Genomic DNA, 27,761 nt, shown 5'->3' on the forward strand with positions numbered 1-27,761 from the left:
AAAACAAATTCGCTTGATAGTTTAGGGACTAAAAACATATTTAACCCTTAAAAAAAATTAACAAATTTTAAAGATCAAATTTAAAAAACGATTAAATTTAAAGAAACGATACTTAAAAAATAAAATAATTATTTTAATTAAAAAAATATGTATTTGAAGGATAAAATTGAAAAAAAAATTAAAAAAATACCTTTATATATATAAATAATAATATAATATAATCATACTATAATGATAATAAAATACAATAATAAAAATAATAATAATATTATTATTAATAATTTAAAGTAAAAGTAGAATTAACTTTCAATTTAATCTTCTAAATAATTTGGATATTTTGCTTGGATACAGGTAACTTTTTTCTAATAATAACTTAACCTCTCTTTGTGAATAATTGCATCTACTGATTATCTCCAATGGACATCTTAAATACAAGTAATAATATAAGATGTTTAATAAATGTTCTGATTGTTATTGTGCCACGTTATTCTTTAGGATATTTCTAACGTTTTATTTTCTTCATATGAATTTTAGTATATATTATTCATCATTTTTAATATATTTTTTTTAGTTTTTAGTTTAAAAATATAAGAGTTTTAGACTAGTGTTTTAATAAATTTTTGTTTATATTTTAATTTTGAAATATATATATTTTTATTTTTGTAATTTAGTGTTTTAAGTTTTTATGTTATATCAACATGCTCAAGAAATTTGTTTTATAAGACTCAAGTTTTAACTTTATTATTCTAATTATAACTCTTGCATTAAAGATTTAACAAACTTTAATTTTATTCCAAATTTATATGTATTTTTAATTTTAATTTAAATTTAGTTATTATTCATAATAATATTTATTACTTCAATACTGTTTTATTATTAAATTTTTATGAATGAAATAATTCAAAACATGTTATAACTCTAGTAAAAACGTTGTTTCAAACCATTCAAAAACAACTCTTGAACCTATCCTGTCAGAGATGTTTTAACATAATTACACATTTATAGTATGAAAAGCATTTAGTTTATTAGTATCATCAGTATAATCTACTTCAACATAATTTTGCTTTTGAACAATCCAGTATCATTATTTATTTGAAGTACTCATTGGATCATTCTTGAAGAAAAGCTCGACCACTTGGATAAATTTTTTTATCATCCTACCAACACCAGGTAGCCAATTTGAAAGACACTTGAACATCAAGTACAATGCCAAACTACTTTTATATACGCAAAGAAAATCACTTCCAATTAATTCTATATTATTGTGTAAGCACCTGCCCCCAAGAATAACGCAAGATTGCTAGCTGTGCATTATACATCGTGATTATAGATGAACACGTATTAATCAGTTTATTAAATCCAGAAAAATGAATTCAAGAATAACATATATAATTGGGATATATATACATATATACTTCCCTTTGTCCCTTGAGGGAGTTAGATGGTTACATATATATAGTGTTCGGCAATTTTGATCAACTTGTTATTAAAGAATTTATCTAAAATTCAAAAGAGACAAGACTGAAAAGGTTGCTCAATCTTCATTGCCAAGGCAATGGAAACATGAATTTTTCAATTATAGGATTTTCCACATTTTGAACAACCCTCGTTCCCGTGTAACACTAAAAAAGGATGGTAAAAAAAATGCTGTATTGATTCTACGGTTGCTATGCCCGTATAATGATTAATGAGTGATTGAGTCCTAATCCTATGTACCCAAAAAGCTATAAAACGTAAAAAGCAAAAAACACCATGGATCATTAATCTTCCACAATCACATGGTCACTTCTGATTCAGTCACGAAATTTAGTCTTTCCTCCCACACCAACTTGGATGCAAACTCATCTTGCTCAGGGACATGTTCCTGCTTCCATAAAATATTTCACGGTATGATTAAAAGTACAAGCAAAGACATCGAATACGAAGAACAACTTGTATTATAACTAGTAGTATTGGTAAGATGAAAGCTTCCCTGAAGCATACGTAACATGGGTCATTTTGTATTTTTAAAGTGGGAGACAGTATTTTCGCACCTCTAGTTCTACCATCAATTCTTTGGCTGTGGGTGCTGACACGATAATGCCTCGTGCCTTGGGAGATATAAAGCCTTCATCAACGGCCTTGTCTATGAAAGACAACAAGGAATTGTAAAATCCATCCACATTCAAAAGCCCCACCTGCATCTCACAAAATTCACAAATCAACACTTGTTCAATCTTCATCTCTTTTATATTGCTGCTCCTTCACATACTTAATTACTCCCATTCAAATGCACAGCTTTCCTATAATTTAACGTGGCAATCATTAACTAAGAACAATCACAGACTACTCTCTCTCATGTGAAGTCCAATTAAATAGTCCACATTTATCGGATTCTGTATGTACTGAAGCTTCCTGGTTGTTAATCATATTTATATTTATATCATGCATGCATCGAATATAATGGATCCTAATTGCAAGTTGTTGAGAAGCATTCTATTACACTGAGGCATATATGGTCAACTAATCAACTTGGCTAATCAACCAGAAAAATATTAGTATCTAGTAACATGACAACAGTGCAAAAACAAGAGTTGCTTAAGGCAAAAACAGCATTAATACAGGGGTTTGATTATAATATTTTTCTTAAGACAGATGGAATATAGATGTTAACAAGGCATTAAAATTGAGCTTACGGGTTTGCTGTGGATCCCAAGCTGAGCCCATGTAATGACTTCCAGCAATTCTTCAAGGGTTCCATATCCTCCTGTTAATTCATCCATTGCTTAAAAAAATTAATACTCAAAAAATTATATGCATGTTGCTGAAAGAACAAGAAATGCAATAATTAATTAAGATTGTGGATATTGTGTTTTCGTTATGTGGTTGTTACCTGGGAGGGCAATAAAGGCATCGGCTTGACGAGCCATCTCAGCTTTCCTTTGGTGCATATTAGATACGGCTCTCACTTCCCCAATAGGTTCACCTGTTATCTGCATTTGCATTTGCATTTGCAATATATATATATGCTTATTCCATATTTCACCTTTAAATTATCTGATATACTAATTTACTATAAATTAGTTATTCACAAAGGGATTTATATATACCTCTATGGGCATAAGACTTGTTGGGATAACCCTGCACCAAACAAGCCCATGGTCAGAAACTAGAATAAAAAACAAATCCCAATTTCATTGTCCAACATTTTTGGCAAGGAGAAACATTTTAACTTTTTTAGTGATTGATACTGATCTATGAATTCAATATACTAATATTATTTTCTTAAGGCAACAAATATATTATATAATACGTATAAATTTATGGTTAGATCGAATAATGTAAATAAAATGCCTTAATTTATAATATCAATAAACGTATTATTTATTATTTGATGCATATATTTATGAGAAAAAACATGGGAACTTAACCATATTGCCTTACGATAAAGATATAGTATAAGTGAGAATGTTAAACTAAATGAACGTGGAAGAAGGAATCAATGTTTTCTTGGAAGTGCAAGAAAGAAAAGAATGAATAAAATAGTGAAAGAAGGAAACATGATGTTGGCTCCAATCTCATTGTAACCCTTATATATATTTATATAAAATGAGTTCTTTTTATGAAAAAACAATTGATGTTGGCTCCAATTGTTGCGCAAAAACGTTCTACCGTCTCTTTCTGGAAGAGCCAACAAAAGGGATTCAACTTTATCCAATACACCAAACCTGCCAAGAAGCTTCTAACTACCGGTAAAGGTCACTTTTTTCTATTTTTTCTTTTTCCTTTTTTTAAATCCCAACAACGGTGCAGAATGCCCCCACTTACTACTAGTCCCTGTCAAAACTTTTATTATTATTCTGTATCCAAGATGCTCCCTTTGAACCTACATTCGGAACCTCAATTTGATTAAGAAAATAATGCCCCACATCGCCAGCATTTCTCACTGAACTTGGGAAACACGCATGAGTGAGTGAGTACATGTTTTGTCTTACCTAATTCACTGATTCACCAAAATCACTTTTGCCTTGAACGGAAACGAAATACAAATGTAATCTTGGAAGTAGGAAACATGGAAGTTCATACACTAAGAAAAAACCATAAAAAAATATTGAGGTGGCCTATTACATGGACACACATGTACAACAAAAAATGGGAGAGAGTGAGAATTACAAACCCTAGAACATGGCGCCCACCATCATGGACAGCCTGAGAAACGAGACCCATCAGCCCCACACTGCCACCTCCATACACCAAATCAATTCTTCTTTCCACCTTCACAGAACATCGAAAACCAAACCACGTAAACGCGTGTCACAACATCCATCATGAAACAAACGGAACCAATTAAGTTTCGACATGGCCAAAATAATAAAATTTTATTATTAGTGGAGGGAGCGACCAAAAGGGTATACTATACTAAGATGCCATTTCTTTTTTACTATTGTATATTTTAACTAAGACAATGGATAGAGTAGCGAGAGTACCATATGGAAAAATCATGGATGTTTGATTTGGTCATGGGAAGTTGTGGGAAATGGCAAATGTTAATAACACGCTTCAGAGTAATGATATCTAGGAAGCACGTTTGTTCCCTATAAGAAAAAAAGAAAAAGAAATGTATGTGTTTATTTATTTATTTATTTTGATTTAAAGACGGAAAGGTTTTTGAGTGTTATAAAAAACAGTATTGCAGGGGAAAACAAAGATCATGCAAGAAGGCTGCTTAACTGACAGCATATTACAGCTAGCATCCTTGCAATCTCTCTGCGTGTATATGTGCGCGCGTTTCTCTCTCTCTCTCTCTGTCATGCCAAACTTAAACCCTAAACCATATTTCCACCACAATCATAAGCACGCTTGCCACTCCAGAGCTTGTTTATTGTTTTTTTTACATAAAATCAAAAGAAAACAAGAAGAGGGAGAAGAGAGAGGCCTAGCCAAAGGAAGAAATGAGAAACACCAGAGTGAGAAATCAAAATGAATCATTAAAATTTGTACAAAATTTATAGAAGGTAAAGATTAGTTGTGGAACAAAAAGAAAGGTTCATGAAGCAATAAGAGACAAAAAGAAGCAAGAGAAAAAGGAAAAGCTCATTGAATCTAACTAATCTATATGATATGAGATATCAAAACCAAAAATTCCGTGGGGTTCAGATTCAATCCTCCATCAATTCTAGAATTCAATTTACTTTTTTGTAAACCAAATTTTGAACAGAAGTTATAAAACAAAGCCAAATTCTAGATTTCAATTCACTCTGGAAAGAAAACTGGCCTATGGTGTAGCATTAGAATATTGTAACGGAAGAAAAATAGGTAGAAGAGAAAAAAAGAGTATGTTACCAGCTCCCTGCCAAGTTGAACGGCAGCTTCTTGATAGGTAGGTTTTTTTCCTGAACTGCTGCCACAGAAGACGCAAATCCTCTTGAACCTGGATTTGGTGTCTTCCATTTTTGTGGGTGATGTGTCTCTGTGTGTGTGGGGTCTATATATATGGGGTAGAAGCTAGAGAGAGGGATGAAAGAAAAAAGAGGGTTGAAAATGAGAAGAAGGTGAGTATTTTTCTTTAATGTATTTTGATCTATGTGGATATCATATATAGCTAAATACATACTATCATATACCATATTCTCCTTCAACCTCACATCCCAACTATTCTCCCTCCAATCATTAATTTATACAATAATAAATATCTTATTTTAACTCCTTTTCCTAATTTATATACTTAAAACTTATAAAACCATATTTTCTATATTAAAAATAGCACATGTCATGCATAAAAAATAAAGTGTAATAAAAACTGCTTCTTTCCTATTTGCCTGTTTATTGAATTTTTTTTAAATGGTATTAATACGCTCACACTCTTCTGATTCTTAAATATCTTATACTTATAATATATAAATGATAATAAATTTTATATTCAAAGTTAAACATTTCAATATATACTGAACATATTTTTCTTTCTTTAGAACGATTTATTTGAGATACCGGTAAACATTAAATACGAATATTTTCTTTAGGAAAGACTTTAATTTTAGTCTATAATTCTCGATTGAGTTAATCCCTTTTATCCAAACAAAATTAAATATTTTATTATTTATGATTCTTTATTTTAATATTTAAATATTAATTTTCTTTTATAATGAAATATTATAATAATTGTAATTATTTGTCCACGTCCTATTTAAGAAAGTATTTATTTGTATTACTATAATTATAAAATCTTAATTATTCATTACTAAACATCAATGTAAATTATTATATTTAATATTATTTTTTATCTCTTTTAAACTTAACATTTAATATTATATATTGAGAACTTGTTTGAATCGAGTTTAGTTTTAAGTTTTTGTTTATTCTGATTAGAATAAGTTAAAGTTTCGTAAATTTTGCTTCCCTTGCAAAATATTATAACAATAAAAAATATTATCCATGACAAAAGTTAACAATAATTCTTAAATTATTAAATTAGAAGTAGGGGTGTCAAATCATTCATCTAATCACAAGCATAGCCTCACTGGGATGACAATTTTACTCGCAGTACGGATATCTATGGGTAAAATCCGCGGCGGGTAGTAACTATCCGCGGATATTTACTACCAGCGGGTAACGGGTAGCGAGTATTTTAATACCCGCTTCTAAACGGGTCGGGTACGGATAGTATACTACCCGCCCCGCGGGTACCGGTTACCCGCAAAAAATTAAAAAGAAATAATTTAAATATTTTTTAATTAAATTTAATTAAAAATAAAATAAAATAATATTTTATTAGTTTAAATTTAATTAAAATTAAATTTTAATTTACATTTAATTTAATTTATATTATATATATATATATATATATTGTATTTTTATTTAAATTTTATTTTTAAAATGTATTAAAAAAAAAATTTTTTTGAGGGTATCCACGGGTTTTAAAATACCCACGGGTATTTTTTAAATGAGTACTCGGCGGCGGGTAACAGATCGGATAGCGGGTACGATTTTATCCGATGGATCGGGTTGCAGGTAGGCACTACCCATGCCCGACCCGATCCGTTGCCATCCCTACTTCACACCTTTTTTATTTATAAATTTTATAGTCTGTTTTAACTTAAGTTGAGTTTAATGAGTTAAATAAATTAACTTATTTAAGAATATTTGATTTTCATAATTTATTTTATATATTTATTATATTATAATTAAAGTTGATGGACTTGATTCATTTATTTATATTAATATAATTAAAATATTTATTTATTTTACTAAATATTATTATAAAAATAATAATTAAAAATTAAAATTTTAATTTATATAATTTAACAAACAAATTAATTAAATATTTAGACTATTTAATCATTATTAAATAACATTCTAATATTTAAAAATATCAAATTGTCAATCAATATAATTGGAAATGATAAATAATTGTAATTGAAAATTATGAAAAAATTGTAAGAAAATAATAGTTGTTATCAGTGGTTACTTGTTAATCCACTTTTCACCTTTAAACGAAACATAAATCCGATTCATTCATATGTTAAATAAGTTAATTTGAATTTGACTTAAATAAAAATTGTTAATTTTTCTTAATCCAATCTAATTCATACATATGATAAAATAGAATGAAAACTATTTGACATTTGTAATTAAAAGTGATGTTATTTGTTTATAAAACCTATAATCTATAATATCTTTCATTCATCTCGTTTTTGTATGCTAAAATATTCATAATAAAAAAATATTCATTGATAAATAATGAGACTAAAGAGAAGAGTATCATCATGAATTTGATTAGTTACGTATATTGTATTTACAATCATATAAAATAAAAAAAAATTTATTGCGTTTATAGGTGAAAATTGAACGAGTAATGATAAAAATACTTGTCTATGAATAAAATCTTATACAAGTAACAAGTGAATACTTCAAAATGGATATATATAGATAATGGATAAGGAATAATTTAATACTTACTTATTGAGTACTAATATTATCGTATCTACAAATATTTATTATTCAAAATATTAAAATTAAAATTTAATTTATATTATATTAGATTAAATTTAATTAAAATTTAATTTATATTTTATCAGGTTAAATTCTATTAAAACTAAAATTTAATTTAATTTACATTATATTTTATACTTTTTTATAATTTTATTTAGATTTCATTTTAAAAATATATAAATTGCTATTTTTTAGATATATATGGATACTTGTGAGTTTTAAAAATTTATAAATATATTTTAAACACAACAAAATTAATGTGAATCAATTTTTTTATTGTGAGTGAGATAGTGGGTAAACAGTGTTTAACTCAACTCATTACCATTCTTAAGTTAACTTCAATAACTACTAATAAGACAGAAAAAATAAGACAAATTTTAGAAAATATATAATTTTTAAATTTATAAATAATTTAAGTAATTAAACCTTATAAATAAAACAAAAAATAGAGATGATAATTAGAAACAAATAAATAATGATGTCAGTAATACTTGACTAGTATGATTATTTTTTATCAGTAATAATAAATTAAACAATTGAAATCTCATAACCGGTATACAAAGTAAAAATACATATATAAGAAAAAAAAATTGTAGTACCAAAGGCTTTTATGGCCCATATGTCCCAATGTATGGTATACTATACAATAATACAACCTTTTACAAGATTTCAAATGTTTTACACATTTATCCTGTAAAATATGTTCACAAATTATCATATATTCCCCTGTATATTAAGAATAGATGTATACTAGATATCTTCGACATATATACACCATTTGAAGTACGATAAGGTTGTTTTTTGGATTTTGTTTTTGATCCCTGTCCAAAAATTTAATCTGCTAACCCAAAATATAATGGTGTTCCTATATTTCTATATACTTTTCATCCTCCTCATACGAATAACTTTCCAAATCATGTTACCTTTCTTACTACTAGATGGTACTAGGTCTTTAAAGAGACGAAATAAAATAATAAATAATTATTCATCTCCTTTATATATTTTAATATGTTGACGTTCACCTCTTTTTTTATTAAATAAAATATAGTTCTTTATTTATTAAAGATATTTCATTTTTATACTTTTTATTTAAATTATAGTTAATATGGTATTTTTAAATTGAATAAGAAAATTGAGTGTAGCTTTATTGAAATGTAAAATATGTGAGTATCATCTATAACAAATTTAAAGAGATATAAATTTTATTTGTTAAAAATATAGTAACATTGAAGGTCTAATTTAAATTTAAAAACACAAATATATAAATATAGTTAAGTGTAACATCCATACAATCATTCCTAAGTTTTTAAGTATTTAAATTGGTTTCTTTTCCAAACTTTATGAATTAAGTGATTATAGAAAACATGAGGATTTGGAAAATGTATCTTCTCAAATATTGCTATAGTTATTAAAAAAGTTAAACAAATTATAGGACATCATCCTGTTTATTATACATCAAATATATAAAATTAATTAGGTGACCTAAACTTCTCACGAAACAGCAGATGATGTAGTTTATCCAGCATGCATGTCACGTGTAAACCCACCTTCTTTTGTATATATATTTAGTATTCAGCAACCTTCAAACAAATTGCTAGCTTTTAGAAAGATAAAGAAATGCCATGTTGTCAACTATATGCATAAATTATAGTTCTGTCGGAACTTAATCCAACACAAAATGTAATCAGAATGTGATTATTTGACTAATAAAGTTAAACTAAATATGAATGTATTTATAAGTTTTGGCACTATTAAATATGGATAAAAACACCAAAAAAACTTTATTCCAGAGACGTGTAAATTTATTGTTATTAAGAATTTATTTATAGTGTATTTTTTAGTTTTTTAAGATATAATAGAAATTTTCAAATTTTTGTGAGAATAACTCAGAAACTAGTAAGGAATTTTTTAAAAAATAAATAACCTGGGATTTAATAAAAGAATAAAAGGGTAAGAAAAGAGAATAAGAGAAATTGTGAGAGGAAGGAGATGAAAAGTGAGATTGTACGTACTCGGAGGAATATGGGGCACCTATTTAGATGGACTCCAAAAAAATCCAACCTCCCACGCCAATGCACCATGAGTTACGGAGAATCTCACAACTTGCGACTCAACCTCAAATGGATCTAGACCATTTTAGAGATGAAAATCATGGTCTGTTGTAAAATATACTTGCCCCACAAAAACATATTGTTCATGTTGTAACATACTTGCACCAAAACAATATATTGTTCATAACCCTTGTCGCAAAGTAAGGAGAAAGTCGCACTCTCAGGGAAGAAGATTTGAAAGTCGCAATCCTCTCGCTGAAATTCTTCTTTTCCTTTTGTGATACCTTTTATTTCTCAACAATCCTCCACATATTGCAGAAGTAAAGAAAATAACAAAAAAAGAAAAAAAAATTCTTAGAAATTAAAATTGGTATAACAATCTATATGAACCACTAATAGATTAAGAAATTTAAGATACACTATAGTTGGTATGACAAGTTATATGAACTACAAACACTTAGTGTGTGTTAGTAGTTTACCCGTCACAACACACCCCATAATTCTTGTTGTTATCACTGTATTGCATTTATTCACGTAATTTGAACAACAGAAAATGAAATGAAATAATGAAAATAAACAATTGAAGGGAATTCAATTAATATAAACAGTGTTAGATAATTGATTTCATACGCTTTCATATAAATTCATATCCTTTCCAATTGATGTACAAATTATAATTATCCATCAAATTCTAATCCCCAATCTCTTTCGTATAAATAATTATGTCTAATTTTCCAATTGTGACACCATCTAATTTGTTCTATTTATAATCGTAAAACAATCCTAGTTTTCCAATTGTGAAACTACTCATATAATAGATATTAGAACATAAATAGAACATTGTGATAATTAAAATTAACTAAACATCAATTGAAAAGGTTCAAAAATTATAATCAAAAGTATTACATCAATCCTTTAACAAAAAAAGAAAATTAGTTCTGTATAATGTAAAATTCATAAGAAACTAAAGGAAGAAGAAGAAGTGTACAATCCATTATGTGCTGTCTGATATGAGTTTCTTGTAATTGTTACGTTCCAATTGTTACCTTCCCATTTTTTCCTCTAATTCCCCGTGTTAGGGGAGTGGTTACTCCCTTCTAGTAATTATCCTTAATTTCTCTATTTTTTCAATCTCTTTAAATCCACATAATGAGATATTAGTAATTGTTTTGAACAATTCCAATGTAAAAATCCACAATTTGTTTGTGCTCTTCTCTGGTTTCAAGAAAAACACCTATCTACAAGAAAAACACAAAACCCAAATGTATGATCCGAAACAAAGATAACGCAGAATGAAATCATTCAATTAATGTAATTATATATACAAATGGCCTAAACTAACTTATGAATGTAATTATATTTTATTCACACACAAATGCGATGCTCTAACCTCTGAGCTAAACCGGCTAACGTAAACGAAATATACATATGCAGAAGAATTTAATGGGATCTTAGTTATAAATTTTTAGTTATTTACAATAAAATTCAAATTAATACCAATTCACACTCATATATATGATTTCATCAAGTATATATTGTAAATCATACACCACCCATAACGGATATAAAAATCATTACAGACTTTGTTTAAATTAAAATTCTTATTTTACATAAAATTTTAATTATAAAATTTAACCTCTCAAGTCTTTTAACACTATCTCTAATACAATAGAAATGGACATAATTGTTTAAAAATCATGTTAGGAATAATGTCAATTAACAAAAAAAAATATATGGAAGAAAATGTTATAAATAGACTTTTATATATATATATATATATATATGTATATATATATATGTATATATATATATATATATGTATATATATATATATGGGGTTTGCTAATGCGTGTATGTTTGTTTTTCAGTTGGTACATTTTAGCAATGTGTACCGGATTTTAGTAGACAAAAATATCCTTATATATCATAGATTCTAAGTTTTAAGGTTAAGGGTATTTTAATAATTTTTATTTTCAAAAATATCCTTATATATATATATATATATATATATATATATATATATATATATGCATATATATATATATATATATATATATATATATATGCATATATATATATACATGCATATATATATATATATATATATATATATATATATATATATATATATATATATATATGTGGATTATTGACATTGTGTACCCTTTTTTTATCTGTTTAACAGGTAATAAAGCTTATCGAATACAATTGTATGCGCCAGGCCCAAATAATTGCTAAAATTTATGGGCCTACTTTCCGCACAACCTATTTATTTTCGAGTAAGTTTTTATTTTTATTTTTTTTAAATTATGTTCAAAACTATCATCCAATGTCATATATTAAGATGAATAATAAAATTAATGTTTAATTAAATTTTAAATTTTCTACAAATTTAAGTATTATTAATTAAATTTTTATTAATATTTAATTTTTTATATTTTTTAATTAATTTTATTTTTAATTATTTTTGTTAGGTGACATAAATGTCATTTTGTTTGCTGGTCTTAAAGGATAAAAGATTTTGTGTTAATATAAAATAATGATTACAATATTTTTTTAACACAAAAATACTTATCTATTAATATGTCAAATAAAGAAATAAGAAGATAAGAATTATATCACCAGAATAATAAAAAAAATTAAATGATACATATTTAATTGAAAAACATAAAAATTTAAATATTTAATAAAAGAATAATAAAAACTTGACTGAAAATACATAAATAAATTTATAAGAGACTCAATTTAACCTAAAACTAAATATATTCTATTATTTTAAAAAGATTACATATGCTTTTCAATTTAAAATTTACATTTTTAATTTCTAAAATTTGACAAAAACTTATTTTAGTTCTTCCCTTCAATCTTTAATATTTTGGATAAATAGCAAACATTCGGTTGAATATTCGGCGACCAAAACAAGTATTTTTTAACGAGGAAAATAAAAAATATGTATTAAATTTAAGAAAGTAATAACAACGTTATTCTTAATTAATGTAAGTTTCTTATTGGTCGATAGAAAAGGAATAAGAGTAAAAACATGATTTTCTTTCATACAGCTATACCAATCCCTAGTTCACATACAGTGGCTTCCCCAGCGCACATGGCCTTCGTTAATGAAAAATATTAAGATATTTACTAAAATAATAAAGTTTTTTTTTTTGTTAAATTTTAGAGATTAATATGTATGAATACTTAATTAATAATATCTTATTCATAAACATATAACATTTCCTATCAGTAAGTAAATAATATATCAATAATGAACTCTAATTTAAGAAAAAAAAAACTGAAAAACTAACTCTATAATTAAAATTTTATAAGAATTAAAACTTGTACAAAATTATAGGATTAAATGAGAATTTAAGTCTTTTTAAATTAAAGTTAGATATTTTTTTTTTGTAATTTGAAAAAGCAACTTTGTGACAGTTGGAATACTAAGATTTTCTCCTTTTAGAAAGAAAAAAAAAAGCTGTTTGTAAATATGTTCGTGGAATAATAATTGAAATTTAGAAATAAAATTTTTCTTGACATTTGAAAAATTATAACTTATATATTTTAAAGTTTTTTTAGTTTCATAATACAATTGCTTTATGCAATTTAAAAAAAAAAGTTATGATATAATCCATCACAAAAGTAATCAATCATTAAAATAATATAATTTTCACTAGAAAAACTTTGGTTTCACAGTTTGAAAAGCAATTAACTCTGCTGGCAAGTAAAACCTGCCCCAAGACTTGGACCTTATTGTTTGGTAATTAAATTTATGGCAACTCCATATCCAAGTAAATAACATTAAAATTTATCGAGAAATTATTGGAAATCCTAAATCATTGTTTACTTGTGATATCAATTAACCTATAAAAAAATATTTTATTAATAAAATTGTGTGTATTTTTTATATGAATGATCCCGACTTTACTTTCTGTTAGTTAATTTTGTTTAAGTATTTCTTTTATAAAAAGATTAAATAATCAAAATAAAATTATTAATGAAAAAAACATCAATAAATAAATGATTATTTAAAATTTAATTTTATATTTTTTTTATTTAGACATATAAAACTAAAGTTATCTTAAAAACTTTATAAAACTTGTAGTATAGTTTTGTTTATTTAAATTTATGTTTTAGAAAAAAAAATTATTAAAATTAATATTTTTAGTGTGAGATTTAATTTGAATTATATTTTATAATTAAATTTTTTTATTTTATATTTTAAATGCTTATTTTCTAATAATTATTCTTAAACTAAAAAGATTAAACATATATATGGATGAATATTTGTATAAAAAATCATAAGAAATTTTTCGCATAAATATTCAACAAGTAACGGAAGAAATAATAAAATATAATTTCTTAAATACGAGGGATAATGGATATGTAAGTATATATGTAGTGTGACTCATTTTTATTCTATTCACACTAACTTAAAGAAAAAAAGAAATGAAAAGATAATGTATTGAAGGATTTTTAAAATACATTTATGAGAACACCAAATATAATAAAGTGGTTTACATGAAACGATGCCAAATAGTAGCTATGCCAAATGTAAGTTTCGGTTGAATTGTGATTGTGGGGCTACTCAGTCCTCCCATGTGACATGAACTATAAATTATCTGTAGTGTAGGGTATGCCTTCATGTGCTTTATCCTCTTAATTTCTTTGGAACTTCAAATTTTACTTGGTAATGTGCTCAGGGAATTTGTTTTCGTCAAATAACACTGCAAAATAAAAACAGGCAAATTATTCTTACATAATTAAGATCAATTTATTTATTTTGCTTAATATTCTCTCGTATCATTATAAAAAATTGTTATTATTTGGAGGTTATTTTGTGAAATTATAAAAATCTCTCACAAATTAATATTATTTAAAATAGTTAAAAAATATTATTTGAATCTTAATAGTAATGGGAGTTTTAATTGGTTTTTTTAAGTTGATTCTTTCAAATTAAAATATAATTTTCGCTATATAAATCCTTTTTTACATTACAATTTTTCTAAATTTATCATCCTTCTATATTTCATATTTTTCCTCTTTCTTAAACCTAGGAAACTTTCATTTTTCATAGTCAGCAGATTTATTGGTCTTAAATTTTTGAAGTAGTTTGTTATAGAAAAAGAAAAATACAAAACGTAAAAGATACACAAAATTATAATTCCACAGCTATATTTGAAGAAAGTTCCTAACTCGTTTGCTTATTGATAAACGCCATATTCGTCAACTACGTTTAAAGTCTTCACTTCCCTGCCCACGCCAAATATAATGTGATCAATGAGAACCCTCTTACAAGGAGAGGGTTTAGATAATTGGAAATCATAGTACAATGACCAACCATTAGTAAGCTACATAAATATCTCGTCTCTCTAAATATGGCTTTGGTCAAAACGTTTGGTCTCTATATATGCACATACACTGTAATTAGTGCAAATCCTTGTCGTTGAATTTCTAAGTTTTGCCTAAACTGTCACAACAAAACTGTGAACTAGTTGTTGGAAAATTATTATAGATCTTTCATTCCTTAAGAAAAAAATTCATATAGGTTAAAATGACCTCGTACACGTGGAAAAAAAAATGAAAAAGGAGAAAGCATAGAAACGGTGGGAGACTGAAGAGGCGAGTGCAGCATGGAAACAAAATTCCACCGTAGCCGTTGTGCCAAGTTTTAATTTAATTGTTAAATTCCATGGCCGTGACAGTCAAATCTCACTGCCACTCGAGGTCTCACTGCCACTCGAGGTCTCACAGCCACTGCATTTAAAAACAACTTCATTCATTCGATTCTATCGTTGTATCTTGGCTTCACTACCTAATGGCTCTTCCTTACATCATTCTCTTATCTCTAACTCTCATCTCTCATACTGCACTCACTTCCTCCACCGATACCAACACCATCACTCTCCCTCTCTCCCCTGTACTCCCCAAACCCCAATCCTCCGGTCTCTTCCACTCTCTCAAACTCGCCGCTTCAGCTTCTCTAACTCGGGCCCACCACCTCAAACACCGCCAAAATGCTCCCTCAGTCGCCACAACCCAAGTCTACCCCAAAAGCTACGGTGGCTACTCCATAGATCTCAACTTCGGAACCCCACCCCAAACCTCCGCCTTCGTTCTCGACACAGGAAGTAGCCTCGTCTGGTTCCCCTGCACTCCCCGCTACATCTGCTCCCACTGTCTCTTCCCAAACATTGACCCCACCAAAATCCACACTTTCATTCCCAAAAATTCCTCCACCGCCAAACTCCTCGGTTGCAGGAACCCCAAATGCGGTTACCTCTTCGGCTCCGACCTTCAATCTCGCTGCCCCCAATGCCAACCCAATTCTCAAAACTGTTCCGTCGCTTGTCCCCCTTATATTATCGAATACGGGTTGGGCTCCACTGCGGGCCTTTTACTCCTCGACAATCTCGATTTCCCTTCAAAAATTGTTCCCCAATTTCTCGTCGGTTGCTCCATCCTCTCCGTCCGCCAACCCTCCGGCATCGCCGGCTTCGGTCGCGGCCAAGAGTCTCTCCCTTCGCAAATGGCCCTCAAGAGATTCTCTTACTGCTTACTCTCACACGGCTTCGACGACTCCACGGAAAGCAGCGACCTCGTTTTACACATTAGCTCCACCGGCGACACCAAAACCAACGGCCTCAGCTACACGCCGTTTCACCCCAACCCTTCTGCCAGCAACCCCGCCTTCGTGGAATATTACTATCTCAGCCTCCGTAAGGTCATTGTCGGTGGCAAGAACGTTAAGATTCCGTTTAGCTTTTTGGACCCCGGCTCTGACGGTCACGGCGGCACCATCGTGGACTCTGGATCCACCTTCACTTTCATGGAACGCCCCGTTTATGATTTGGTGGCCCAAGAGTTTGTGAAGCAGTTGGGGAATTTTTCCAGGGCGGAGGACGTTGAGGCTCAATCTGGGTTGGGTCCCTGCTTTAATACTTCCGGCGCCAAGACCGTGGATTTCCCGGAGTTTACTTTTCAATTCAAAGGCGGCGCGAAAATGACGCTGCCGGTTGAAAATTATTTCTCCTTGATCGACGACTCGGAGGTGGTGTGTCTGACCGTCGTCTCCGACGGTGGAGCCGGTCCGGCGAAGATGTCCGGTCCCGCCATCATTTTGGGGAACTATCAGCAGCAAAATTTCCACATTGAATATGATTTGGAGAATGAGAGGTTCGGGTTCGGCCCTCAGAGTTGCAAAAGGAAAACTTAGTATTGTAATTGTAAATTAAGGTGTTATTATAATTTATTTGTGGCTGGGTTAATAAGCAGCAAAAAAGACTAATAATTTTTTTACTGCGTGATTGCAGTATGAACGCTTACAATGATTTAAAATAAATCGATACATGTGATGATTAGTTGATGAAGTGCATAAGAAGAGTGTAGCTGGTAACACATGTTTGGTTGGTTTCATGTGCAATATTTTTGGTTTAATATTTTTATTCGTGAGTTTTAGGTAAAGGAGCGTTTTGAGACTGTGATGGATTCCTTTCCATAGTCTTTCGTAAAGTGTTGGGTACTTTATTCTTGCATTATTTTCGGTTCTTGTTTGTCTTCCAGCGAGCACACCGATACGAGAAGAGCCTTGTTTGCTGTTTTGTTGATGATCACCGACAGAGTAACAGTTAAATCCCACGCCGTAAGTGGTCTTAGTTATTTTCGTTCATAAAATCACAATGACCAAACATTATTGTTTTATTTTAATTTATCCTAACTGCATGCCAACACATAAGTCCACGTATGAGTTAATTTTTTCTTTTTTATGATTAAAATATCAAACCGTTATATAAATAATACATACGGCATTCAGTTAAAATTTGAACGGAGTGATGAGGATAGAGGGAAGTAGCAAAACGGACAATATCTTATCCCTTTTTCGTTAAGAAAAGCATGGCGTTGTAATTTCACTGATTTGCAAGTAATGATGAAGATGAATACGAGACAATAAAAATGAGGACCACATGAAAGGAGAAGGTATTTCTTTGTCCATAATAATGCTGAGGATTAACAATCAAAACAAAATTCGAATATATGTATCAATTTGAATTTATTTTTTATTTTGATATAAAGTTTTAGATTTAATAAAGACTACAAACATAATAGGTTTAAGTACTATTTTATTTTAACACAGATTGTTTATACTTAACTACCCGTCTCAAATATTAACATCTCTATGGATCTTATCATGCCTATTGAATAAATTTAAAATAAATAAAATGTAAAAATAAAAAAATAAAAAAATTTAAAAAATATAACAGTATGATTTTGAAAATGTATGGAGTAATAACGATACAATTAAACAAAATAGTATATAATTTTTTAAGGAATATAGTATATCGTTAATAATAAATTGGAAAAAACGCATGTTACATGATTACTATGTACGCAACAAAAATATTAAAATTAGAATTGGAAGTAAGAAGTGAGGTTTTGAATCTGAAGTTCTTGTGGCCTTTATTGGTAGAAGGGCGAGAAAGATGGTGGAAATTTGGTTGCAATTTGCTTCGAAGAAATGAATTACCCAAAATATACGGTAGATAAAAGATCTGAACAGCACATAGCTTTCACAGAAGGGATGATGATGACTTGATAAAGAAACTAAATAAAATGAAAATGAGTGAAAGGTTGGAAAGTTCATGGGATTGACCAAAGACGTTGATGCTTATTGCGTTATGGGTCAGCCATTAGCAAAAGTGAGAGGCACATGATGCATCTATGAATGGGATTGTCTTTATTTGTCTGAGTATTGATTAGTTCATGAACTGCGTTGTTCAGTCCAGGTATCAAATGCCAAAATAAAGAACAAAAGTGGCTTATGCTTTTTCCTTCAACCAAATACATCTATTTTTATAATCCTTCAATTACACAAAAAAGAGTTTGATGCAGTTATAGTAACAAGGTGAGCCGCGTTCGTCACAAGTTACTTAGCTCAAATGGAAACGGTGCACGCATTCAGACAGACGTAAGGTACAGAACATAAGATGTCGTGTTTTCATTGAAATTAACGAAACGCTAAATGTGACAATGAGAATGCTACGTAACGGAAGTACCGCGATCCTAGTTGTTGTTATTTACAACTACCAGTACATGCGATAGTAGTTAGTTGTTGACTCTTCCTGCTTAATTTCGTAAAAGGTGTAGATTGAAAGATGGGGAGGCAATAATGGTAAAAGCGAGTGAAGAACTGAGGAGGAAGGTGTACATGGTAAAGAAAAGAAAGAGAATATTAGAAAGGAAAAAGATATTTCGAAACTTTTTTTTAAATTATTTTGATATAATAAATATGTCATTTTTTTTTACTAATTTATTATTGTGATTATGTACTCTAAACTTTATAAAAAAAAGTATTTATATGTTTTCCTATTAGAAATGGACCTGATCCGCAGAAGCAGTACAAGTCAACGGAAGGATAAAAGAAATGTCGTAGGAAAGAGAAAGGATGGTTGGTTTTACTTTATCATCATCGCCATGTGCATGTGATCTGAGGATCTCCGTGTCTTATCTTTGTCCCACCCTACAACGCTATAATTGATTTTTGGTTTCTTCTAACCTAATTTACTATTTTTTTGGATTTTCTTTTTCATGGATAACTAATTTTAAATGTAGAAAAAAATTAAGAAAGAATAAAGTAAAACTTATTTATGTATAATTTAATTAATAAAAAAATTGTGATTTGTATTAATTCTATGCATTAATTTAATTTCAGTTTGTGTAGAAATTTACTCTTTTTTTCCCTTTTCCTAAATGTGATTTATTCGAATAAACTAAGAGGTCAAATTGATAATTAATTTGAGGTAGATGAGGTTTTAAACTCCTTTTAGATTTAATGCTAAGCTAATTCAATTAGTTGAGTTAGACAATCAACCCCCTATACAATGAAGGAAGTATTTTAAAACAGAGAGAAAAAATAGAAAATTGTAATAAGTAATCTCAAAAATCAAAATTATTTGATCAAACCTTCGTTATCGAGACATAAATTAGTATTCAGAGCAACTATTTATGTATAATAATATTAGGATTTAACTGTAACAGAATCTACTTACCCCCACCACATAATAATTGATACCTTTTTCAACGAAAACTTAACTACACAAAAATAAATTCTATAAAGTTAGATAACATAAAAATGTAGAATTATACACAGTATATTTTTTCCAAAATAATATAAGATAAATAATTTCTCTCCTTGAAAATGCTAAACGTTAATATATTACTATCTAACTAAAGAAATCGAAAATAAAAATATATTAAAAAATATTAGTCAGTATTATGATCTTAATCGGCAAATACATATTAATTAATATTATCGTTTGAGACAAAGAAGCTTTTAAATTTTGAATAAATAATTGACATATTAAACTCTCAAGATTTTTTTTTATATTTTTATTTTAAGTACTAATGTGATAGTATTCCAAATGTTAATAGACTTAAATACTGTTTTATTTGATAATACGTAAAAATTCAGGTTCCTATGTATTTTAACCCAATATCCAAACTTATTTCATCACACTTATGATTTTAAAATGCAAATAAAATCAATCTTCAAAATAAAATATATAACTAAAATGTGTATCAAGAGCAGACAAAATAAATCACGACAGATTATTTTTGTAACAACCTTTTTTTTATAAATATTAAAAGATAAGGTTTAAAATTGATGAAAAATAAAGTTTTGTTTTTAAGTTAAAGGGGTTAAAGAAATAGAGAATTAAAATAACTTAAGACAAAAAAAAATAGGACATTTCCCTATGGTGAATTCAAAGACCAAATATTATATGAAAGATGTTAGTATCTAAATTCATAATTTATTATTGTCTTTCATAAATCATATACATACTAGCTATGCTAATTGAAATTTGATGAAGTCTATAAATATCATGTACGATTAAACATTCAATATTGAATGTTTAATTATAATTGATGTGAAACTATTTAAATAATCCTGTTATTATTATAAGAAATAAAAAATTCTTTATATATATATATATATATATATATATATATATATATAATCTTTTGGAAATTTGTAATAAAAAAATGTAAAGTGTTAATCAATAATTCAATTCTTTATCAATTTAAATCTAACTAATTTTAAACCAATTTTAAAGTTTTAACCCTTTAACTTTTGTATCTTATGTATATTTTTTTTCCTTACGTGATAAATGGTCATTTAATTGTAATTAATTAAATTTAGATTGACAAAATGGGTTCGGTTTGAAAGGTTGGATCATGTGGTCCAAAACTCAGATGTAGAAACAATAATTTAAATAAAAATAGTTCTTGTTTAGCTTGATCTTTTGATCTTATGCTCATAAAAGGCAAGCTGACCTTTTATCTGGAGTGCAGAAAAAAAAAGGGAGTGCAGGAAGAAATGCCCTGGATAACGAACTGATCCATTTGTTTATTTTGTTTTTGGTAAATTATTTCTTATAAACTCATACCAAAGAAACTCTTATTGAAATTGAGTTTGATTCTTTGGTATATTTAACGAAGTAATAAATTGAAGAACACATTTGGACTTGATTAATATATATTTATTTATTTTTAAAGACTCGTGTCAACTAAAATAATGATTTGCAAAAATATTTAATTTTAAACATTTTTTTGTTAATTTATGTATAAAAACGACTTTAAACCATTCTTATTTAAAAATCATTTTACATTACACAATATATAGTTCTACTTGTATTGAATAATTAACCAAACTTTGTATATATTGTGGAGAAGGTCAGCCGCCATCTCCATCAATGATGATAATTTCCTACCACTAAGCACAAAACTCTGTTATGAGAGTATATTTTCTTTCCCCTGCTTAATTTCCACACACATGTCGTCGTTATTACACTGTCATGCAAGAAAAACTAGGGAACAGATATAGACTTCACATGCCAGTACAAAAGTCATTTACTTTGAGATGTCTTATACTACTTACCAATGCAAACATTATTAATAAATAATTTGATTAGTTTTGCTGATGATTTGGGGTTGAAAATCGACTCAAACAAAGTTCACAGTGCATTATATTTACTATTTATTCAGCTGTCGAATGAGAGTATCTTGAAAGAACTAATCAAACCATTAGGAAGACTCTTGAACCAGTCTTATGTCGTTTCTAACAATGTTCCTACATATATCCCTATATAACTTTCTACCAACTAACGTTTGAGCACTAAACATTTTATATGGACTCTAATATCTTAATTTCAGTTGAAAATGTTGACTTTTGGTATAACCTAATCACAAAACGTCAAATAACCCGTCACTTTTTTAGCTGCCATGTGTTGTTTTTTTTGTCTGCTCTTCTCATTCTGTCTTTGCTTGAAGTGTTCTAAAGTTGGAACCTCCCTTTCAATTCCAATATAATTGTATTTCTCATATTCTTTATTATCCCAGTGACGCAAGATATGTTTTTTACTACTTTTGTATTGTGTAATAAAATATTTCAATTAAGAATTTAAAGAGATTTCTTAAATGAGAACATTACGTTAAAAGTTGTTTTTATGTGAATTTGGAATTGTCCTAAATCAAGATATATAATCTTTAATCTTTTTATATAATTCAATTGATTAGTCTCCTCATTATTAATCAGGTAATGGTCTGGACAAATAATTATCAATTAAGTGGGCCTTAAAAATTCGGCCCAATATCCTACGGTCCACTTCATTGTTCATAAAGAATTATGGCGAAAACCTACGTAAACACTTCACCATCTTTCTCTAATTCCACGGATATTTTTCCCTAGTTTTTCAAAGGTATTACGTTTTCGGATTGGGCACGCGTAACCCGGAGGTAGATTTATATTACGTCGCAAGCAGGCAACTTTAAAAACGGCGTAACTATGGCATGTTTTTAATGCAAATGACAGAAGTCTACCTTCTGATAATGGTTTAAAAAAGAGATTTTGTTAGCAGAAGCAAAATTTGTCACTTTTATATTTAGAAATAAATTTGTTTTAAATTATTAATTTAGAATATTTTTTTACGAAAAAAAGCATTGGAAGAGGACGAAATAAGAAATTTATTTATTAACAAACAAGTGTAATGTAAAAGAATAAACCAAAAATCCCCTCGGCCGAACGGAAGGAGAGGATACAGTAGTCAAGCGTAGATACATACAATGAAGAGTATACATGCAGTATAATAGTAAAATCTCTGAATTCAAGGACCAAAACTAACCAATAAAAAAATATGAAAAAGCCACGAATGTCATAAGAACAGATCGGGTCGGGTGGGTGGAAGGATCCGAATCCATCAGCGATCCCAGTCGCACTTGATGGTTTCAAAGGCGGTGGCGCTTCCCTTGAAAGGCACGCGCAAGTCGCAGCTGACTTTGGGCTTGAGTGTCTTGGTCTTGAAAGCGCCCAGCTTGAACCTCACCCTCAGGTACATCTTCACATCGATCTCATACAACCCGGTGGAGTTCTCCTTCTTCAATTCGGAGCTCTGGTCAGCGTCCAAAACCAATACTTTGTCCCCCTTGAAGACGGGGTTGAGCACGTGCGTGGTCTTGTGCCCCTGGTAGAAGGGATCGGGGTACTGGGTGTTGAACCTGGCGTCGTGGAACAATGCGTTCGCCTCGATGAAGTCGTAGTAGATGCCCAGCCTCTTGTTAGGGTTGCGCACTGTGATGTTCAGGGCAAGATCGTAGTGGAGGGTGTTGTCAGTATAGTTAAACTCCGTGAGGGTGGCGTCAGTGACGTGGAATTTCACCATGTTTGGACGGACTATGAGCCAGAAGATGAACACGGCGATGGCCACGATGATGATCAGCGTGAGGATCACCTTGAAGATGAGGCTGAAGAGGCAGCTGAAGAGGCAGCTGAAGAGGCAGCCACAGCAGCAACCAGCGCCGCTGCCGCGCCCTGGGCGGTTGTAGGACTTCTGCGGCGGAATGGCGGGGCCGTAGTAGGCTCCGTTCAACTGCGACATGGTGGAATATTATGAGTGATATGAATAAGCAAAGGCAAGAGTGGAAAAGGATGATGAAGAGATGGAATGGAAGACTAATAGCTCCTTGTGTGTGGATTTATAACTAACTGGGAGTGGGTGTGGGGTTGGGGAATTTGAAAAGCGCGTGATCCTCAACAAAGCTTAACCGGTCCCCAAACTATGTGCAACCGGAGTTAATTGTTAATTTATTGTATTACTTTTTTTAATGTTAGTTTTCTCATATTATTTATTTTATCTTTCCTTTCTTTGAATTTTTGTCCCTATAAGGAAATTATAATATTGCAGTTTTTTACAAAAATATTTAAATAAATGCTCGTGGAGGTGAGAACTCGGGGTGATGCGTGGCAGCGCTGGTTAGTTTCAACGCGGTTGCTTTTGGTATGTATGAACTTGTGCGTCTTAAATTGAAATTCGCGTTTTCACTGTGTCATTCGTCGAAACTTCCGAGTTCCTGCTTCCAAAGTCATCGACTTTCTGGGATTCCTTTTCATGTTCTCCAAACTCTACTGCATTATTTTTATTAATAATAATTTAGTTAAATATTTATACTAACTACTAATATACATTTCCTGGACACTTAATATACATTTCATATTCTTTCTGAAGCATTTTCTTAAAATATCTAAAAGAAGTTAAAACAGTAACTTCTACTATAAAATATTTTCCATGTTTTTCTACTATAATCCTCAATGAATAGTAATATTTCTCGTGTAACTCAAATGTAACTACATATGATGCCAAAATTTAGATAAATTATGATCAAGGCAATAATATAAAAGTTCTATTGACACCCGTATTAGTCTGAATTACCAAACCTTCTCTCAATCAACTCTCCTATATCCTTCCCTTAACGAAAACAATCCACCTTTTTCTTACAATTTTCTTTCTTTCTTTCGTAAATGTTAAATTAGTTATAATTATAACGTATAAAAAATTTTACAGATTAGTTCAACATAGTCTAAATTGATTTTCAACTTGACATATTTTTTTGCCAAAAATGATGTTAACACACCAACTAATAAAATTAATTTTGTATCGATAGCTTTTATGTACTTTGCAATATACTAGTATATATTTCATGTCAGTCTTTGTCATCGCGTGTATATATGGAGATTTAATTTTCAGTTGCGGCAATCATTTTGTAGTAAATATATGAAAAAACAACTTTTTTTTTAATAATTTTTTTACAACTATTTATATGGTGGCTTATTATTGATCCGCGCATAACTTTTGTACTGAGAAGGAATAGTCTCCCTCACCTTCTTAATTTCTTTTATCAAACAACAATACCAATATTTTAGGATTATAACAACTTTTTTAACCACGTATCACTATTTTATTAATCTATTTGAATTTATTTTAAAAATAATATTTAAAACAAATTAATCACAAGTCACGTGTAAATGTTATAAAATAGTTATAAAAAAAGTTATTAAAATATATTTTTCAATATTTTATGTAAGCATTTAGCTTTTAAATTTGTGATCGATGGATAATCTATCTTGTGTTAAATAATTAAATTATTTATATTGATGAAACCAAACCATTTGAATATGATTTGTTAACAAATTATATATGTTCTTGTATATTGGTGCGATTTTCAAGTAGCATCTGAATCGTGAATTTATTATTATTTAAAATAGTAATTCTTTGAATTGCGGATTCTAACTATTGTTTCCCCTCTTAATTAGAAGAGTGCTTTTTGTTTTTGGAGAGCTATTTTGGAAGAGTTTTTTTTTTAAAAAATATTTGTAGTTTCTATTTTTTTTTTAGTCTATAAATGTTTGTGGCTCTTAAAGCTATCGAATAAAGTTATACAAGTTAGTGACTTAAAGGTCTTTAAGTTGTTTGAGTAATCACTTTCTCTCACAAAAAGTCTATTAATCTCCTACTGAAACTCAATAATCAAAGTATCACGCTACATGGAAATATATTTTCTTTATAACATGTTGGGTTTGGTATGTAACTTTTTCTCAGGAGAAAATGAAAAAATGGAAAATAACTCTCTTTGATGATATATATAAAACTTTCATTTGTATCATTTATTGCTGAGAAATAATTTCTTTCTATTTTGTTTTGTTTTGTTGTTGCGGGGTATTCCGTTGAAATTGATGATAGGGTGAGGTATCGTTATTAACACTTCATATGGTGCACATATATAACAAATAATTAACATCACTGCTTAATTAATTAACAATTAAAATTACTGGACTTTTTATCTCTTTGAAAAAGTTAAATCCAATATTAAAGTGGTCACCAAAATTATAATCTCGTCATATTTGTCCAAATTGCAATAACTTCTAGCCTCAACCTAATTTCTTTATGTCCCATGTGGATTTTCTAAAGTACATTACTAACACGATATTAATATAAATATATAAGCTAATGGTATGTTTACGTGAGAGAAAAAGTTATGTAATTAAAAATTTATTCAATTTTTTTATTAAAAGAAAGTTGAAAACAAACCAAATGAATGAATTCCTATAAAAAAAAATTGAAAATTTTCCTTGCTTCTTCAACTCAAATTTTAAACTTTTCCTTTCTTGTTTTTCTGTCAGCACATATCACAACACATAACCTAAGCAGAAAGAAATTTTCACTTTCATTAGGATTTTCTTGACCGACTCCAAGATATTTCTTAAGCTTGTTAAGTAGTTCTAGAATGCTATAAAAATGTCAAAAATCAGGTTTGCAACAAACGTGCATAGACTTTAAATACACAAGACCATTCTACACGACAAAAAATATATAAATAAATATTATTTCAAGAAAACGTAGGAATTACGGGATACAGTGAAAGAATGCACAAAATAATGACACAAGCCACATATAACATTATTAAAATATAAAATAATGGTTAAGAAAGAGAAAACGAAAATGAATGGAAGATGTAATCTAGTAATCGATGTCGCACTTGGTGGTCTGAAAAGTTTGAGAGGCATTGTTAGCTAAGGGAACCTTGATATGACATTTGGCCTTGGGTTTGAAGTCACCAGAGATGACATCCCCAAGTCTGTATCGAATCCTGAAGTTGAGCCTCACGTAGAATTCGTAAACGCCACCACTCTTGTCTTCGTTCAACTCAGACACTTGTTCATTGTTTAGTGTCACCACCTGCTGGCCTGAGAAAACAGCGCTCATGGGGCTGCTGCTCTTCGTGTACTGCCTGAACGAGTTCAGGTGCGTTATCACATCGTGATTGGAGAATCTGGCATCCTCGTAGAATGCCAATGCTTCCACTTTGTCGTAGTAGATGTTCAGTTTTTTGTTGGGGTTGCGTGCGGTGAAGTTCAGGACCATGTTGTAGTCGAGGGTGCTGTTGTTGGCGTTGTACTCGAATTGGGTTAGGTCGGCTTCCGTGACATGGAACTTGAAGGAGCGGGGTTGAACAACCAGCCAGAATATGAGGATTGCCAGGCCAACGAGAACTATGAGTACAACCAGAATCTTCCACAAGATTCCGAAGAGGCAGCAACAGCAGCCTCTTTCGCGTTGAGGGCGGTAGCGTGGTGGTTCCGCTGTGGGAATGGCGGGACCATAATAAGCACCATTCAAGTGGGGTTGCTTATCGGCCATGCTTGGTGAATGTAGATTGATAAATGAATGAACAGAAATATGTAGCAGGGGTTTGGTATGGAAAGGTGGTGAATTGTGAGATAGAGAGAAGGAGAGGTGTTTTATATAGAAAGGAAAGGCATTGAAGATTCTACAGGAAGAACGCGTTTGTGAGTATTTGTCCGTGTTGGTTATTTCTGCATTTGGCTTTTCAATTTCTTTTAACGTAAGAGTCGAAAAA

The 27,761-nt window shown here is 29.6% G+C and overlaps 3 protein-coding genes and 1 pseudogene across 3 annotated transcripts; 1 reads left to right on the forward strand and 3 right to left on the reverse strand.

Moving 5' to 3' along the window:
- Nucleotides 1-1,435: 1,435 nt before the first annotated feature.
- On the reverse strand, nucleotides 1,436-5,527 carry LOC124841508 (cytokinin riboside 5'-monophosphate phosphoribohydrolase LOG7-like). Its single transcript, XM_047317790.2, has 7 exons — nucleotides 5,323-5,527; nucleotides 4,157-4,254; nucleotides 3,090-3,120; nucleotides 2,873-2,972; nucleotides 2,676-2,746; nucleotides 2,034-2,177; nucleotides 1,436-1,864 (listed from the first exon to the last, which is right to left on the reverse strand). Exons 1-7 carry the CDS (start codon nucleotides 5,428-5,430, stop codon nucleotides 1,775-1,777), a joined length of 642 nt encoding a protein of 213 aa, XP_047173746.1. The 5' UTR covers nucleotides 5,431-5,527; the 3' UTR covers nucleotides 1,436-1,774.
- Nucleotides 5,528-15,747: 10,220 nt separating this feature from the next.
- LOC124838446 (Eukaryotic aspartyl protease family protein) lies at nucleotides 15,748-17,458 on the forward strand. The gene has a single exon (XM_047314046.2). It carries the CDS (start codon nucleotides 15,832-15,834, stop codon nucleotides 17,227-17,229), a length of 1,398 nt encoding a protein of 465 aa, XP_047170002.2. The 5' UTR covers nucleotides 15,748-15,831; the 3' UTR covers nucleotides 17,230-17,458.
- A 5,558-nt stretch (nucleotides 17,459-23,016) lies between these two features.
- On the reverse strand, nucleotides 23,017-24,026 carry NHL2 (NDR1/HIN1-like 2). The gene has a single exon (XM_047314061.2). The coding sequence runs from the start codon at nucleotides 23,942-23,944 to the stop codon at nucleotides 23,267-23,269; it is 678 nt and encodes a 225-aa protein (XP_047170017.1). The 5' UTR covers nucleotides 23,945-24,026; the 3' UTR covers nucleotides 23,017-23,266.
- A 2,684-nt stretch (nucleotides 24,027-26,710) lies between these two features.
- On the reverse strand, nucleotides 26,711-27,669 carry LOC124838448 (NDR1/HIN1-like protein 10 pseudogene; annotated as a pseudogene).
- Between the last annotated feature and the right edge of the window lie 92 nt (nucleotides 27,670-27,761).

This window comes from Vigna umbellata, chromosome 5 (assembly GCF_029865625.1).
Source record: "Vigna umbellata cultivar VRB3 chromosome 5, Vumbellata_1.0, whole genome shotgun sequence".
NCBI classification, from domain to species: Eukaryota; Viridiplantae; Streptophyta; class Magnoliopsida; order Fabales; family Fabaceae; genus Vigna; species Vigna umbellata.